Source organism: Alligator sinensis, unplaced genomic scaffold (assembly GCF_000455745.1).
Source record: "Alligator sinensis unplaced genomic scaffold, ASM45574v1 scaffold262_1, whole genome shotgun sequence".
Taxonomy (NCBI): domain Eukaryota; kingdom Metazoa; phylum Chordata; order Crocodylia; family Alligatoridae; genus Alligator; species Alligator sinensis.
Window position 1 is genome coordinate 1283394 of NW_005841904.1, and position 17754 is coordinate 1301147.

Sequence of the window (17754 nt, forward strand, 5' to 3'; positions counted from 1 at the left end):
TGCAAGAGAGATGGTGAGCCAGAGCAGGCTTCTATCCATGCTCTAGAAGGGGGAAGGGTGTGAGAGATGGATTGTGGGAATAGGAACATGAAGCTGAAAGGCAGAGACTTAATGGGATGGAGTGGGTAATGAAGGTGTGAAAAGGAAATGGGGATGGGAAATGGGTGGTGAAACAAAGGAAGTCAGTCACTGAAGGATAAAATAAATAGATAGGCATCCTTGGATGCTGGAAAATTGCAACCTGGGTGGCTCATCTGTGGGGAGTGGTTACAACAGGGGCAGGCAATCATTTTGGGCTGAGTTTGGCAAGCCACCAAGGGCCACATGATAGGCAGCCAGGGGCAGATAAATATTAATTTTCTAAATTTTTTAGGGGCCCCACGGGCTGGATAGAATGGCCTGGTGGGCTGCATCCGGCCCGCGGGACACATTTTGCCCACCCCTGGGTTACAAGCTGTGTGACTTTAAGCCACCTAAAGTGTGTTCAAAACCTGAACTTTAAGCCACCTAAAGTGTGTTTCAGATTTTAATGTGTGGACAATCCAGAGGTTAAGAGCTCCAGGAGCTGCCTAAAATGAATATACAACAAGGCCCTAATAATAGTTTCCTGCCTCAGATATGTATTGCAAAGATCTAAGAGGTACTGTTTAACAATGGCAGCAACTGGGCACAAACTACTCAACCACTTCTTTATTCAAACATAGGTTATATAAAACATGAGTGGAGATAAGTTAGCTATCACCACTGTCAGCAGTTTTTAAAAATAAAATTGTAATCTAATTGTATTTGCATTGCAGCCTGATTCTGAAGCAGGCGTGCTACAGCGCCCCACTGATTAATGTATGTATTCAAAGCTGCAGAATCACTGGGTACTTGGTGTGCAGCTAAGTGTTAGGAAGTGTTGTGATGAATGAAAATACCTCTGGTTATCAGTGTTTTTTGAGCCTGTGAGATGGCCACAGAAAATGCCCAAATTACTCAGAGTTGTTTATAAAAATCTATAGTTCGGTATTTTAGTTGTAGGTAACACAGCATGAGAGCTGGAAGGATCTGTTCCAAAACTGAGCCATTGCTGTGATTGTAAGCAGGATGGTGCAAGATTTGAAATGCTTAAAGTGTGCTGTAATATGGGTTATACGTAGAAATTGAAAACTTTGTTTAAAGACTCCATATAGCAAGTGGAATACATTTATCTCTATCTAAACATACATTGAAAATAATGTGAGATACCTCTTTATTGTCGTTAACTTACTATATCCTGAGATCAGATATATCTATCTAATCTGAAAGATGACTTGAAAGTCTTTAGTCATGCTGAGAAAATTTAATTTCTGAATTACATAGAATGTTCTTTGTGCCAAAAGGTAGAGGGCATGGTTCTAAATCCTGTTTCAGCTCTAAATCTTTCCTAGAGCTGGTGCAAAAATTAGGCATCTTGGCTCAGGAGTGCAATCCTGACCTATCCAATAAGGCACATCTATTTTCTCAATGGACAACTTATTATTATGCCCACAGAGGTCGATCTTAAACCACCCTACATGGACACATAGCTCTCCTATTTTGACAGGGTAGTCCTGATCCTAATCCACCTAAGAAGGTACGTAGTGTTCTCCTGCTCTATCAGTGGAGGATCCATATGCTGCTAAGTCATATAGGTATCTGGTTTACTCTAAGAATAACATCAAAATGAGGAGGAGAAGGAAGAGAGCATTATGCCCATCTTGTGGGTAGAGGCTTACACTGAATAGTTATTGACCCAATGTGGGAAGATTGGGAAAAGGAACAGGAGACCTAGATCTCCCTCCTTTATAAGGCATTGCAGAATTGTCTTTCTGCATGCCAACTACCTGCCTCCTTCTCACTTGGACACAGAGTCAGAACCCCTCTTGCGTGCTATCCTTCTGGCCCTTTGAGTCTGGGCAAGCTTTAATAGGAGGAGTGGAGGGTGCTGTTGGACCTGCCTGGTGGTTAGGATGCTTTTCTGGAAAGTAAGAGAAGTGGATTGAAACCCTCTGGCACAGGAGGACATAGAATCTGAGTCTCCCAGTCTCTGGGCAAATGTCCTAATGACTATGATACTGAGCTGAAAAGTGGGTGGGTCATCACCCATCCTCCTCCTCCTTAGAGTGTAGCTAATTATGGTTTTTTCTTGAGACTAAAGATTTGGGATTTTACACAGAATTTAAATTCCCAAAAAGATTAGGATTACAACAGAGAATATGTGGAGGTAAAAACCTTGGGGGAGAATTTTGAACATGCTCAGAAGGTCAACATTGAGATGCATAAGGAATCCAGATAGCCTAGTGGCTTTCATAGGTAGAAGAGGATTGTATTGAATGATTTTGGACACCTAGTAGCTATATAAATACCCCTTAGAAGTGGGTTAGTGTTTGGCCCATGATTTAAAACTAGTCTTTTTTTTTGATGGCCATTTGAAATCATTTGACTTCCCCCCTCCCCCAGCAAAATCCCTGGCTGCTTAAAATATCTAATATCCTTATTGGCAACTATACTGAGTTTTATACACTGTGCATTGATGAAGTCATTAGTATCTCTCCTTATGCTAGGCTTATTCCCTGTAGTGTATTTCCTAAAGCTGAGAATAAATACCTTCAGGAGCTGGTAGTCAGATCTTAATAAATTTATGGTAGCTGGAAGTCACAAGTTTGAATATTATCTCAACTTTTCAGTGAACAGAAAGTTGCCATTTTCTAGTAGTAGTTTGAAAATTAATGTTTGTTATAAGTGCCTTTTCTACACAAACTTTCCAGTGTACAGCAGAGAAGAGATGGGACAGTCCTAAAAAATGAACTGGTCTTCTAATTCTAGAAGTGAATTATCCATGTTAGGATAGTTGAACTTTGGCAAGGCAAGGGGAGGAAGTTTAATTTCCAAAATTATTGCTGTTTTGGTAAAAGATTCACCTCCAGTGCTGTCAGTTTGGCATAGTTTTGCTCAGTGGTGTAGGGTGCTCATTAAGTGCCCATGATGAGGTGCAGCGGTTGTGGGGGAGGATGCTGAGGATATGCTGACCACACATTGTGTGTGGTGGGGGGTGGGGGGTGCAGTGTAGTGGGTGAGAAGAAGGGAAATCTTAGCTTTGCTGGCTGCTGCTCCTGCAGTTGCTCAGCATCCATAGGGTCAGTTCTCCCATGGCTGGGCTTCCTCCTGAGCAGATCCTGATGCCCTATTTTCTTCCCCCACCCACATATATTCATATTGAGAGCAAAGCTGTGCCTGCTCTGGCAAAGGCTCCAAGTTGATCCATTTTCCCCTGCCCCACAAATGTACTGCTCTGTGTGGCACTATGCTACCTGACTCCTATGGTGGTCAAAGGCAGCACAGAATTTCCCCTGCCATGGCAAAGACTTCCCAGATCAGGGGGATCCTGGCATCCCCTCATAGGGATCAACTAAGGATCGTGCCTCTCTTGCTCCACCCCAGTTATGCATGGGTAACATGTCCTTTTGGTCTTCAGGTGAAAGTGTTGAGGAAAATGCCAGTGTTGTTGTTAAGCTGCTTATTCGACGTCCAGAATGCTTTGGTCCAGACCTTAGGGGAGAAGGAGGAAATGGTTTGCTTGCAGCTATGCAAGAAGCTATTAAAATCTCAGAGAACCCAGCTCGTGACCTTCCCTCTCAGGGCTATAAAAGAGAAGGGTAAGTAAATGTAAATGTTTTCTTAGCAGAGGTGATGTTTCATTTACTGGCTGAAGATAACACATGTTTTATGGTAGGGCCTAAAATCCAACTAACCAGGAATGGAGCCCTATTGCGTAAGGTATTGAAAAAGTGAAGAGTCAAATGGCTCGTAAGAGTTCCCAATGTAGAATCTGTAAGTGCAAGCTAAAAGGAAAGGAAAACGAGGAGAGCAGGAACGTGGAATGGAAGGAAGATGAGAGAAATGAGGGCAGGGAGCAAAGGAGCAGCTTATATATAGTATAAAGCTGACATGAAGAGGTTGTGAGAACAGAAGAAGAGGTAGAGAGTTAGAGCAAATCACCAGTCAACTCAGGAAAGCAAAATTCCATTCCAAACCATGAGCAGTCAAAGAATTTTATGAAGATTCATTATTTGATTGCTTCCCATGTACATCTACTTGGTGGAGTCTGGTTCTTTTTTGCATGCAGCACATGGCAGAAGATAAGGAATAAAGGTGTTTTTATTCATGCTCCAGGGGTGTGGGGAGTGTTTTAATTAAAGCAGCTCTGAACACCTCTTTAATTAAAGTGCCCAGAGCATTTCATGTATCAGTGTCCAGCATCTCTGTGCTTCAAAACGGTGGCAGGGGCACTTTAACTAAGGCTCATTCAACAGTCTTTAGTTAAAGCACCCCCACTGCCATTTTGAAGCATGGGGATGCTGATATATGAGACACGGAGGCTGGCTGGAGCGTGCTAATTAGCATGCTGCTGCAGACTCAGTTAATCGAGTCGGCTTCAAAACGTTGTAATTACAGCACATCAGAGCAGCCTCCCAGCACATCTACAGAAGCCCTCCGAGTCCTGCTTCCCTAGGGAGATCCTCCCCATTTGATTCTAGATTCAAGTGGTAGGTGATGGGTTTAATGAAATTGGGCCTTGTTTTACCATCTTCCCCCAGTCCAGCAGCTCTTCTTTGGTTACTTTTGCACCTACCCTTACCGATTAGAATATGTGGCAGGTTCCTCCTGTAGTGTTTCCCTCAAGGCCAAATGGTGGGGAAAGAACTTTCAGGGGTCTAGTGCCTTCACCCGAGTATGTATGGAAGGTGTCCCTTACATATTTCCAAGTCTGCAGATGTCTTCAGGGAAGGAAGGCCACATCTGTGCTCCATTTCACTCACTCTTGCACTAGCAGTATTATCATCAAAATATTGTCAATAATATCTGTTAGTTAAATACAACACTTTCAGAATTCCAGAAATAAAAACACTACTTTGGAATAAAGGTTAAGATGGAGATTTTCATAGCAGTCTAAATTCCTGAGTTGTCTGAACATCTCAACCTAAGCAGCACATCTTAATGTTTGTTCTCCCCCAGCACCCCCAAAATGTGTAGACACATTTTTCTAGATTAAATTTCAAAGTACTTTATTTTAATTACTTATGGTCACAGAATTTTCTGGTGAGCACATCCTCATCTATGACTACATACTCACATTTGCATGTAGTGTAATAGTTCTTAGAGCAGACAAACTACTTAAAAATTGATAACTCCTCTTTTGACAACTGCTAGCAACATAACTGGAGAATAAAATGAGGTTTTATTTTTCCAGGGAGCTATTGTGCCCTATACTAATTTATAAGTACCAGATCAGTTATAAGATTATAGATCAGTTGTAAGATTTTTCAAAAATATTGTCTGCATATTGAAACCCAGTGCTTTAAAAACAGATACTAAGTAAACAACTGCTAAATATGTTAAGCTGATGATGTCAAAAAATATGAATGTATGTTGGTTACTTTTTAGTGCTGCTGAAGATGAAGAGGAAGAAGAGATCGTGCACATGGGCAATGCAATCATGTCATTTTATTCAGCTCTCATAGACTTGCTTGGACGTTGTGCACCAGAAATGCATGTAAGTGGCCTCGATCTCTTGATCAAAAGGTACAAAAAGTACTTTTAGAGAAGTTACAAAAAGTACTCTTAAAGAGAAACTTAAAGAATAATTTGTAAGAAAACCGAAACCACTGTGTATACTTGTCTCTCTTCAAATGTGTTTCTTTCTGGAAGTTTGATTTTCCTGGCATAGGTACGTGTGTGTTGGTCTGTTGTACGTCATGAAACCTATGGGCACATATGCACAATCATGGAGGCTGCTCTGACACACTGGAATTTCAGCACATCAGAGCAGACTCGATTAATTGAGTCTTGTGGAGTCTAATTGAGTCCACCATGTTTAAACATGGGGATGTTGTTACAGGAAACACAGTGGTGCTTTAATTAGAGCAGCATTCAGATCTGCTTTAATTAAAGCACTGCCCCTCCCCTGCAGCATGTGTAAAAGTGCCCTATATTATTGTAAGACCTGTAAGTAATGTCAGTCTTTCACATTGAAGTCTATTATTAGGCTTTATCCTGTATGACAGGCAACACCTGTAGACTCTCTAGAACCTCGTCTGACACTGTTTTTAATGAGGGCTTCTGTTTTGTGTTTGACATTACTTTAACCAGGCAAGAAAGTGGAATTACTGGAACCTGGAACCTCCCTCACAATGCACTAGTAGATTTTCTGTGTAGGAGGCTGCAGTGATTCACGCAAAACATATCAGCACCAGTATTTTAATGGAGAGCATTTAGTCAGTCATTTCTTGGTGTCTCCTCAATTAACTTAGGGACTTGTTACACATTACACTGTGAGCTGCTCAACTGTTGATTGGTGCTAGTGCTAAATTGTGTTTGGAGCAGTCACACATTCAGGCCAGGGGGGCCTGGAGGACTGAAAGGTAAGAATCCCCTGCCTCCACCTCCCCCGCCATTGTGAGCTTCACCCTGGCCTCTGCAGCACCCAAGTTTCCCCCGCAACACACACACCCTAGAGCCCCATCCCCCCCGTCCCAGGGGCTTTCCCTTCACCCCACGCCCATCTCTCCCACCTCTCCTACTTACTTGTGGCTGCCTGCACTTTCTGTCCCAGGGGAGCAGGTAGGGAAGGGTTAACCTGCCTTCCTGACCCTGCCACCACTACTGCCAGGCTGCTGCTCTTTTCCAGGCTGAGCCCAGTCTAGACAACAGCAGTAGCAGAGACAGCAGAGCAGGCAGGCAGGCTAACTCTTCCCTGCTCCCCTGGGATAGACAGTACAGGCAGCTATAGGTAAGCAGCAGCAGAGGGGAAGTGAGCAGGAATCTGGGGTGCTAAGGGGTCGGGGGCAGTGGGTAGGGTGTTTACCCTAAGGTGTAGCCTACAGTGGCTACACATTGTGTAACATGGATCAGAGATAAACCTAGGCTGGAGTGGCGTAACTTTATGCCAACTGAAGAGTGCTTAAAACTATTTTGTGTTAATGTGTGGACAATCTAGGTGTTGAGAGCATAAGGAGCTGCCTAAAATGAACATGTAACAAGGCCCCTAGGTGTCTTATTTTACAAGTGTTATTATGTTTTAACAGCTTATCCAAAGTGGGAAAGGTGAAGCTATTCGAATCAGGTCAATCCTTCGTTCCCTAGTACCCACAGAAGACTTGGTTGGGATCATAAGCATACCACTAAAGCTATCAACAGTTAATAAAGGTAACTTCAATTTATCATAATGCAGACTTTTCAAATTATTTAAATGTACAGAAGATTTTTTTTATGTGCTTTCTTTGGATTTTAACCTAGAGTAAACCCTTTGTGAGTACGACATCACTTAATTCGACAGAGCGATGTTCATGCATACTCTGTGAATATTTCACTACATTTTACATGATGTTGAAACCATATGCTTTCTGGTATACAGATGGAGGCTTCATGTCTTTGCAGACTTTGAAAATCAACCACTGATGTAATTTTTCAATTTTAGCTACCCTAATCTGCAATTAGTGTCTTAAGTGCATTTCTCTAGTCTGCATGTATACACGTTTGTGTTTTTAATTCTTGTATATATAAATACTCTAAATATACATAGGGTTTGTTTGTATATAAATAAAATACTATATACAAATGGTTTACATTGCACTTTACATGTCCTTCATGATTGAGAAAGCAGATATTTTTAATTGAAAATAACTCCCGGTAAAAAATTGTCTTTTTGACAAGTGAAAGCTTTCACTGCATTGGAAACAGAATCCTCTATTTGTCCACTGATCAAGGACAGCAAGGAGGAGCAATATAGACTTTTCTACTGCTGTAACCTAGCACTAAGAACTGTCTAGACCAGGGGTGGCCAATCTGAGGTGCATAACAGGCTGGGATTGGGGCAGGCAGCATAGTGGCAGATAGGAGAGGAAGCCTATAGCAAAACAGCAGATCAGACAAGGCAGGGAGCAAAAAACAAAGGAGTTGATCAGGCAGGGGAAGGAGATCAGAGTGTCACTTAAGGAGGGTAAAGGGTTAATTTGTGGCACACCTGTCAAAAAATCTAGCTCCCACTGGTCTAGCCCACCTCTGTAAAATAGAAGTTAGTTCTGTGTTAATATTCATCTGGCTCTTGGCTTCTCTACTGATAATATCTGCAATTAAGTAATAACAATATATTTTTTTATATGTGAACATCATTGTCATTGGAACAGGACTAAAACTATTAAAAAACACTTCTGACTTAGGCTAAAAACAACTAGAAAATATCATTACTGGTTTAGATTCTAGACCAGTGAGCTGGCGCGTTTTTACACATGCTCCAGGGTGGGGCACTTTAATTGGAGTGGCTCCAAGAGCCGCTCTAATTAAAGCATCAAGCAAACTTTAGTTAAAGTGCCCTTGCCGCCATTTTGAAGTGCAGGGACACTGATACACAAGACACGGAGACTGGCTGCAGCGCAATAATTACCATGCTGCAGCAGACTCGATTAATTAGTCAAGTGTGCTCTGACACACTGTAACTACAGCACATCAGAGCACCCCTCTGCCCATCTACAGGCATCCCTTGAGATTAAAGTTACTGTTTCCCATTCCACCTATTTCCTCCCTCCCTGTCTCCTCTTTTTAAAAAAAATATTACATCCTAGTCAGAAAAAGAGTGTGTTGTTGTTTTTGTTCTAAGTCATGCATTAAAAGCATAGTTGTCACACTAAGTTAGTGTTTTGTTTGTTCTAAATAATAATGAACTGAGCTTGATGTGAGAAGTAGAATTAAGCTGCTTCACAGAGGCTTGAGTACTATTCTTTTTGACAGTTGATAGAGAACCAAACACAGAGTTTTCCAAGCAAGTCTGACTAAACTTCTGAAGAACAAAATATTCATTTGCATAGAAATCAATAACTTCTATTACTGTTGTGAAACATGTTTTTATTCCAAAGAGAAGGAATAAAAAGAGGAGAAATACATTTTATGCTTTTTAGTTTTAAAGGAGACAATAGGATTTTCATCACCATCTTGGAGTGACATTTCTGCAGTCTAATATTCTTACTCTACAAGATATTCTGAATATGCAACCTATTTTTCTTCATTTTCATATAGTTATTACAAAACCATTGCAAGAATCTTAAAAACAGTGCACTGAGATGAACATTTTAATTACATGCAACTAAATCTTTATTTGGGATTGAATTATTTAAATTTGTGATAGGATATTTTAATATCCCATTTTTTCCAGAGTAATAGATGTTGAGTGTCATGCATTTTGATTGTCCAAGAAAACTGAGGAGGGGAGGGGTTTGTTTTGCACTTGGCATGTGCCCTAGGCATATAAGATTTCCCTCTATATTTTTCTCATCATTTTTTTTGCAATGTCTGATCATCTTTCTTTCTCTACATTGCTTATCATTTAAAAAATGCTTTAAATATTTTTTTCATTTAGTTTATTGATTGAAACAAGAGACTTAGTAATTTAATTGCAGGCACAATTACACACACTTCTCATTAACCTCATGCTGAAATTGCATTTATTTAGTCTAATGGTTAATCTGACCCTGGGTGTCCCATTGTACATTACACGTTTTAAAAAGTTTAAAAATGGAAAATTGTAATGAGATTTTTTTTAACTGAGCTACATTTTTTTGTAAAATAGAAGTTATAAAAAAAAAATACGTATATATTTTAGATGGCACAGTCAATGAGCCGGACATGTCTGCAAGTTTCTGTCCTGACCACAAAGCACCCATGGTGCTATTTCTGGACCGTGTCTATGGTATTAAGGACCAAAGTTTCCTCCTCCACCTGCTGGAGGTTGGATTTTTACCAGACTTAAGAGCATCTGCCTCCCTGGATACTGTAAGTATTATGTTAGTGACATTAGGTTCATTTATTATGGATATTGGCTATATACATATTATAAAATATAATTCAAGGAGTAAACAAGTCTTTTCATGCTCATTAATACCAGCAAACATGAATCATTTATATTTATATATTTATAGCACATACATTTGACCAAGAGTGTTCAGTAAAAAAACTGAAGGGGAAGTATCAAACCAGTTTTGATGTAAAGATTTTACAGTATGACTGAAAAGCAAAAGTACCAGCACTTAAATGCAAAAAAAAATGGGCATGATTTTTCCCTTCACTACCATATTATTTCTTTGTTCATGTTCTTGAACCTCCTTAAACCTCCCTTGTGTGTGTATCTTATTAGGTTGTTCCATTTTTCACTTTGAAAATCTCGTCACTAGTCACCCAGTTCAACTGCTCATTCAAACTGTTGAAACATCTAAGGTTTTCAGTTCTAGCCTGGAAACATTATGAGAAGTGGCATTATAATAAGCTTTCCAGTATTTTCTTTTACCTTCATTCAAGAAATACAATTTCCTGACAGATTAAATGAAACACTTTAAATCTGTGAGGTCTTTGTCTGTTGAAATGGGCATCCTTTTCAAACAGTTTGAATTGAACAAAAAAGATCTACATGTTTTGCATCTCCATGGAGATTTTGATTATTTATTCCTCTTTCTGTATTGCCTTGCTTAATATTAATTAAAAGTAATTATAGGCTAATCTATGTGGTTTCTCCTTTTTCAGGTAAATCATAATGCACCTAACTTTCTGCCACTTTATGTATTGCCACATACAGAGTACCTCATTCTCCACTACCTTGTACCTTGGTTACCTACATCAGTATAAAATAGATGTAAATATTAGCAGTGGTATGACTGGAGAATTCTGATTTGTTAGAAGATTATACTTAAGTTACATGTTCAAGGGAGTGACGATTCATGCCGGCCTACAGAACAGAGTGCAGACTGAGGATGTATACAAGCATGACATTTCTACTGATGGAAACACAGTTTTTAACAGTACTTCTTAGCACTAGGGATGATTTCATCTGGCAGAAGAATTATATAATTTTTCCAAAACATAACATATTCTATTCCCCTGCCATAGGAAATCATACCAGGGCTAAGAGGCACTGTTAAAAATGGCACTAAATTCATACATATATATATCTATATATAATATGTGTAAACATATGAGTGAAGTGTGTTGCCTACTTTAATTTAGAAAAAAAATGTCCCCCAGTAATAAAAGGTTGGGAAACACTGCCCTAGCTGTACAAGTATTCAGACAATTTGTATCAAATCAAAATTAGCAACTCCAGTAAAAACTTGTACCACATCCAATGAGGTAGAAGTGGCCTCTGATAGAGTTTCTGCCCAAGAAATGGATGCTGTATACTTTCCTCTCCAAAAGAAGCTGGTACACCACCCACTAGCACCCCGGTATTCATTGTTTTGCCCACCCACACCCCCTTCCAGGGTGACAGTCTGTGATTCAGCCAGACACCACTGTTCTGGCTGAGCACAGAGCCAAAACCCTCTCTGTGTCAGCCTCAGGGCAGGGAAAGTCCACTCCCTCTCAACAGCCCCAAGGCTGTGCACCTGTTAACCCCCTTCCCCTCCCCTTCCCTGCCCTGACCCTCAGCAAGCAGGGAAAAATTACCCAACAGTACCCTACCAGACATGCCAGCATTGACCAAAACCTGCGAGCACCAACCCTCACCACCCCCTACCCCTGGATCTGGAATGGCCTGAACCCCACCTCCACCATTCCCTGAGCCCTTACATCGTGCACCATTCTCAAACCTGAACCCACCAGACCCCCCCCCCACACACACACACCATCCCTGGAGTGCTCTGGCCACCCCTTCTCCTGCCCGCCCCCCATCCCTCAACAACACAAACCCTGCAGACCCTACCCTGCTGTTCCCTGAACCTCCTGACTCACCCTCACCCCAGACTTGGACCCTACAGACCCCACCCTGCTGTTCCTCAAGCCCCCTGATTCACCCCCACCATGGACTTAGACCTGCACACCTCAGACCCCATGCCATTCTCCAAGGCCCCTGATTCACCTCTGCCATGAACCAGGACTCCACAGACCACCATCATTCCCTAAGCCCCTTGACCAACCTTTGCCACTGACTCAGACTCCCCAGAGACCCCAGATTCCATGTCATTCCCTGAGCTCCATGACTTACCCCTGCATTGATACAGATACTGCCCCTGCCATTTCCCAAGCCTCCTCACTGCCCCCAGGGACCCACAAACTGGAGACCCTAGCCCCTCTGTTCCCCTAACCCAGCACCCCAGGGGCCAGGTCCCTGCAGACTCTGTGCCATTTTCCAAACTCCCTAATCCACCCCCTTCCAGGGACCCAGACATTGAAGACCCTGTTCTCACCACTCCCCGTATCCCCTTACCCCTGCCCTGGGAGACCCAGTCCCCTCAGAAACCAACCCCAGCATTCCTTGAGCCCCCCAAACCACCCCCACAGGGATGTGGTAGGATGGAGGGCTCTGGGAATGGTGGTGGTGGAGTGGACCAGTCTGCATCTATTCTATTTTTACTGTTCTTCCAATGAAACTGTGTTGTTAGAGTTGTGGTCTCAGTGGAGTTAGAGTTGGCCTGCTTTGCCCCAGGCAGTGCGGGCTCAGCAAAACCAGAAGTGCCACGGTTAGCACTTCCAGTTTCACTTTTACCTTACAAGCTGGCATGCCGGTTAATAGAGCATACTGGTTTGTAAGGTGCCGGATAACGCAGCTTTTACTGTACTTCATTTTCCCTAGTGTGCTTTTGAAATATTGCAGGAGGTTTAAACTCATCTAAAACAGCATGTATATCTAGACTCTTGGGGTGTCTGTGCATGAGACAGGAGGCTGCTCCGACATGCTGTAATTACAGCATGTCAGAGCAGACTCGATTAATTGAGTCGGCTGAAGCCTGGTAATTACTGCACTCCAGGCAGCCTCCATGTCTTGTGTATCAGCACCCCCACATTTCAAAATGGCGGTGGGGGTACTTTAACTAAAGCTTGTTTGACAAGCTTTAGATAAAGCACTTCTGCCACCATTTTGAAGCATGGAGATGCTGATAGATGAAACACTCTGGGCACTTTAATTAGATCGACTCAAGGAGCTGCTCTAATTTAAGCACCCTCCCCTGCTCCACTCCTGGAGCACATGTAAAAATGCCCTTGGAGTTTGAAATGTATTTAGTACATTCTAAGTGGGAAGTGTTTAGTATCAAGATTTTACTTCTGAATTATTTTATTTTAATAATTATGCAGACCGCCAGAAATGCATATATGGTACCATATAAAAATGTTGCTAATGATTAAAAATGACATAAACTATAAATGTTTAGCACACAAGTTATTATGTTTGGAGAAAATTATGAGCTACCCTGAGTACAGGCAGAAGAGTAAGTGTTCAAGACAAGAGCACAAGACAGCTTGCAAGTTTGATAGTTTCTTCTAATATATACATCCAATTTGCTGTAATAATGACAGTTTATAAAGTTCAATACTAAATCCAAATTCGTAGCTGCAAGCAATTATAGGATTACAGTAATTATTCTAGTAGCACTATTGACATGGTTGAATTTCTGATTTAGGCTATAATTCTATTTCATGTTCTAGTGACAGTGCCTGGACAACTGACTGTTTGGGGTAATTAGCTAATAACAATTACATACATTCCACAGTTATATTGCTAGAAGTGTGATTCTGTGAACCATTACCTATACAAATAATACTTATATTTTGACTTCAGTGCGGATACTAATATACAAGTGATACATACATAAAGGTTAAAAGATTGACTTGCAAATAAGGCTCCAGACATGTCAACAGATCAAACTGGTACCTATATCAAAAAGTGATAAGAAAAATATTAAAGCTTAATGCACAGGCGATAGAAGCTATCACATTAGACTGACATGTACTTTGCTCCCTAAGTATGTAGTTGTAGAAAGGTGAAATCCTGTTAATAAGGTTCTGCTTTGAAGCTTACATGGGTCTATACCATATAGATTTGACTGCTCAGAAAATAATTAATTTTCTAAGTTAAAACCTTGTAACCATGGACACATTTCATTATGATATATTATTTTAGTTTTAAAAACTTTCATAGTGTTAGACTAGAAAGAAGGCTAATAGGAATCTAAATTTAGAGCTGTGCTCTGAGACAGATCATTGACAAGGTAGAAGGGTTTTTTTATTAGTTTCACAATCATTATTTTAACTGTACTTGCACATATTATTAGGGAAGGTAAAAATATATATTTTGGAGTTAAATTCTAGCATAGACAACTGCTGGAAAATCCTCCAACATCACAGGGAATGAAAAGTGACATTTTAATGGCATAGAATGTAAGCATTAAGGCTAAGTACAGACATTCAGAAAGTCCAAAGCAGCAGTGGTCTAAGTGTTGTACTTTACTGAAAGTGCTCTAAATTAGGTTGGGACCCAACAGAACAGATGTGCACTGTTCTGTTGAGGGGGGGGGGGGGAGGAGTAGTGCTCAGAGCCTGCCTGCAATGGCCAAGGCTAGCAGCTTGGGGGAGCTCTTGCACACATCCCAGTATGCCCCAGGGGCTCTCCAGGCTGCAGGAGACTCCTGAGTGCAACCAAATAGGCAAGCCATCCCTGTTGGGCTGCCTATCATGGGGAAGCAGTTCTCCCCACCTGCTGCTCTGTCAGCAACAGAAATCACAGAGAATCCCAGAGAAGCACAGCTGGAAACAACCTCCAGGTTAGGCTGGGGACACCAGGAGGCCAGGATCCAGGCAGGGGAGCCCATCTGCTGAGTGCCGACAGGGGCAGGGTAGGCACTGGCATCTCCCCAGAGCCTCAGTGTGGGCTGGGGGAACCTGCCTGCCTGGATTTACTGCAGATAAGTGCTGGGTAGTGGAGGGGTGCAGGGCAGAAGTGCTTGGGGACAGGCTGGGTAGGGGTCGCTCATTCTGCCTGCCCTGCCCTGCTGCTACTGCTGTCTTCCAAGGGACTCAATCCTTCTGTCTATGGAATTCCCCTGCCCTTCTTAGGGACATGGTATAATGATAGAAAAATACAGAGATACAGACACTCCTTCCCTTGCCCCCTTCCCATTCCCCGCCCTGCTGTGGCTGACAGCTTGGAGTAGCAGAGTAAACCAAGTTCCAGCATGATTCCATGCAAGGGGGGAGCCCACTAAGTTGTCTGGGATGCCAGTGGAATGCAACCTACCTTGATTCATAATGGGATCTTGTACAGACATTCAAAGCAGTGCTCTAACCTAAAGTGCTTTAGTCTGACACCACATTAATTCAGGGTTAACTTAGAGTGGAATTCACCATGTTTAAAGCACTCTGTGCCATGGACATCTGGCCAGTCATGGCTATAGGACACTTTCTGCATACTTAATGCATGATAAGTGTAACTTTTGTACCTAACTTAAAAGCTGCACTTCAGGCCTTCCACAATAGGGAACACGGTAGTATTCTAAAATATACTTCATTGATATGGAGTGATTGCTATTACACCCAGTTCTGACCAAGAAATAACCAACACCTCGATATGTTCACAGATTATTTTTATTTTCATTAGGTATTGCCTGTGCTGGGAACCACCACATTAATAAACACACACTAATAGTGCTTTTCAGCACACGTGAATACCTATTAAGAGGCAATTGAGACCTATATCTTTTTCCTGGTTTTTAGTATTTCAGAAACATTCGGAATGAGAATCTGGAGAAACAATGTAAACTGAAGAACATTTTCGCCCCCAAATTACCCAATATATTTCTTTAACTTGATAGATTTGCAGTTTAGACACTATTAAATCTTTAAGAAATATTTCATCTTTTATATTGCAGCGTTCTTATTTAATGTGGCTCTGCTAAACAGTTGCATGTTCTTTTTATACAGGTTTCTCTGAGTACCACAGAGGCAGCTCTTGCACTAAATAGATACATTTGCTCAGCTGTATTTCCATTACTGAAAAGGTGTGCTCCCCTCTTTTCTGGAACAGAGCATTATGCCTCTCTAATTGATTCCACACTTCATACAATATATAGACTCTCCAAGGGACGCTCCCTTACTAAAGCCCAAAGAGATACTATTGAAGAATGTCTACTTGCTGTCTGTCAGTAAGTATGAGACCTGTAAGCAAGCTGATTATTTTTGCAATGTATATTAAATGACCATGCACAACTTATTTCTTTTTGGATCATATAGATTGGGAAGACCTTACTGTGATATGAAACATATAACTTAAAGTAACATGCAAAGTATTTTTTTAAAAGAAAATGTTTAGTCTCTATTTTATATTACATAGGATCTTTATAATACATAGGATTTCAAGCATCTTATAATTGCTGTTGCTTTGCTGTGGGTGACAGAGATATACCATAACTAAGGACTTACTCAAATCGTGATTTTTGCAGAAAAAAAAAACTTACTAAAAATAAAATGCTGCCTCCCCAGTAGGAGCCAGCAATCCTCCCAGCTGTCTAGCCTGGCATGAATGGGGCTGCCAGCATGAAAATGAGGAGACAAGATGATGGCTGCCGCCACCCCTCACTGCTGATTGGCTGAGAGGGCCATAGTATGGATAGCCCTTTCCACCAACAGCAGCAGGGGGCAGGGCCTCCAGGATCCTTGGCCAGTCAGAGCAATGGGGCGGTGGGGTCCACCATGATAAGCCCATGAAAATGACTGTAGGGCCTTCAATCTGCCCACATAAATGTCCAGCCCCTATCTTGAGTTGGGTAGACCCCTAACCATAACTTTTCATTTTTATAAACACGATGTGGCAATAATGGTTCTGTTTAGACGTTTGTGTGAAGGGAGTTGGGGGAGGGGGAAAAAGAATTAGCTCTGATACTCATTTATTTCTAGAGTACCTAATATACATTTAATTTCTACATAGTTCATACCGTTGAGGTCAGTCCTCAAAGCTTAATCTGGGCACATTTAAGGCTCCATTTCCACAAGCGAATGATGAAATTTCTCAAACTAACTTGACTTGCATATATTTTGTTTTGTCTATTATAGCCTGAAAGTCTCCTTGAATTAGTGGCAGCATGTTTGTTGTGACAGACACTAATTTTTCTGTTGTTGTGGTCTGTAACAAAAAATGCAAGTCTCCCAATATCAAACTTCATAGATTTCATAGACATTAAGGCTGGAAGGGACCTCACAAGATCATTGGGTCCAGCCCCAGGCTCAAGGGGCAGGAAATCAGCTGGGGTCAAAGGATCCCAGCAAGATAGGCACCCAGATATCTCTTGAAAGTGTCCAGAGTAGGTGCTTGCACCACCTCTGGGGGGAATCTGTTCCAGGCCCTGGGGACTCGGACAGTAAAGAAGTTTTGTCCTTATGTCCAGCCTAAAATGGCCTTCCAGGAGTTTCTGACCATTAGACCTTGCTTTCCTTTGGGGTGCCCTGGAGGGCAGATGTTCTCCCAGTTCCTGATGCATACCTTTTATGTACTTATAGGCTGCCACCAAGTCACCCCTGAGCCTACACTTCTCCAGGCTGATGAGTCCTGTGGCTCTCAGCCTCTCTTCATAAGGCCTGCTCTCTTGCCCTCTGATCATGCGCATGGCTCTCCTCTGGACTTTCTGAAGCTTCTCCACATCCTTTCTGAATTGCAGAGCCCAGACCTGGATGTAGTACTCCAGCTGCAGCCTCACCAAGGCCAAGTACAGTGGGAGGATGACTCCCTGGGTCTTGCTTGAGATGCATCGGTAGATGCAAGCCAGAGTATTGTTTGCTTTGCCAGCTGTGGTACCACATTGGTGGCTCATGTTCATCTTGTGCTCGATCATGACATGGCTCGATCATGTGCTGCAAAGTCTCTTTCAGTCATGGTGCTAGCAAGTATAGCACTGCTGAGCCTATAAGTGTGATGTGGGTTTTTCTCCAGAGGTGGAGCCCCTT

At 41.9% G+C, this 17754-nt stretch overlaps 1 protein-coding gene across 3 annotated transcripts in view; it reads left to right on the forward strand.

The window, feature by feature from the left end:
* Positions 1–17754, forward strand: part of RYR3 (ryanodine receptor 3) — a 585375-nt gene that overhangs the window by 366653 nt on the left and 200968 nt on the right. For all 3 annotated transcript variants that reach the window (XR_003092800.1, XM_025197735.1, XM_025197736.1), the window contains 5 exons: positions 3479–3659; positions 5449–5557; positions 7089–7209; positions 9659–9828; positions 15739–15959. Coding sequence is in view for 2 of the 3 variants with exons in the window: in XM_025197735.1 (XP_025053520.1) it covers positions 3479–3659; positions 5449–5557; positions 7089–7209; positions 9659–9828; positions 15739–15959 (802 nt within the window). In the remaining variant the exon portion in view is untranslated. The remainder of the gene's footprint in view (positions 1–3478; positions 3660–5448; positions 5558–7088; positions 7210–9658; positions 9829–15738; positions 15960–17754) is intronic.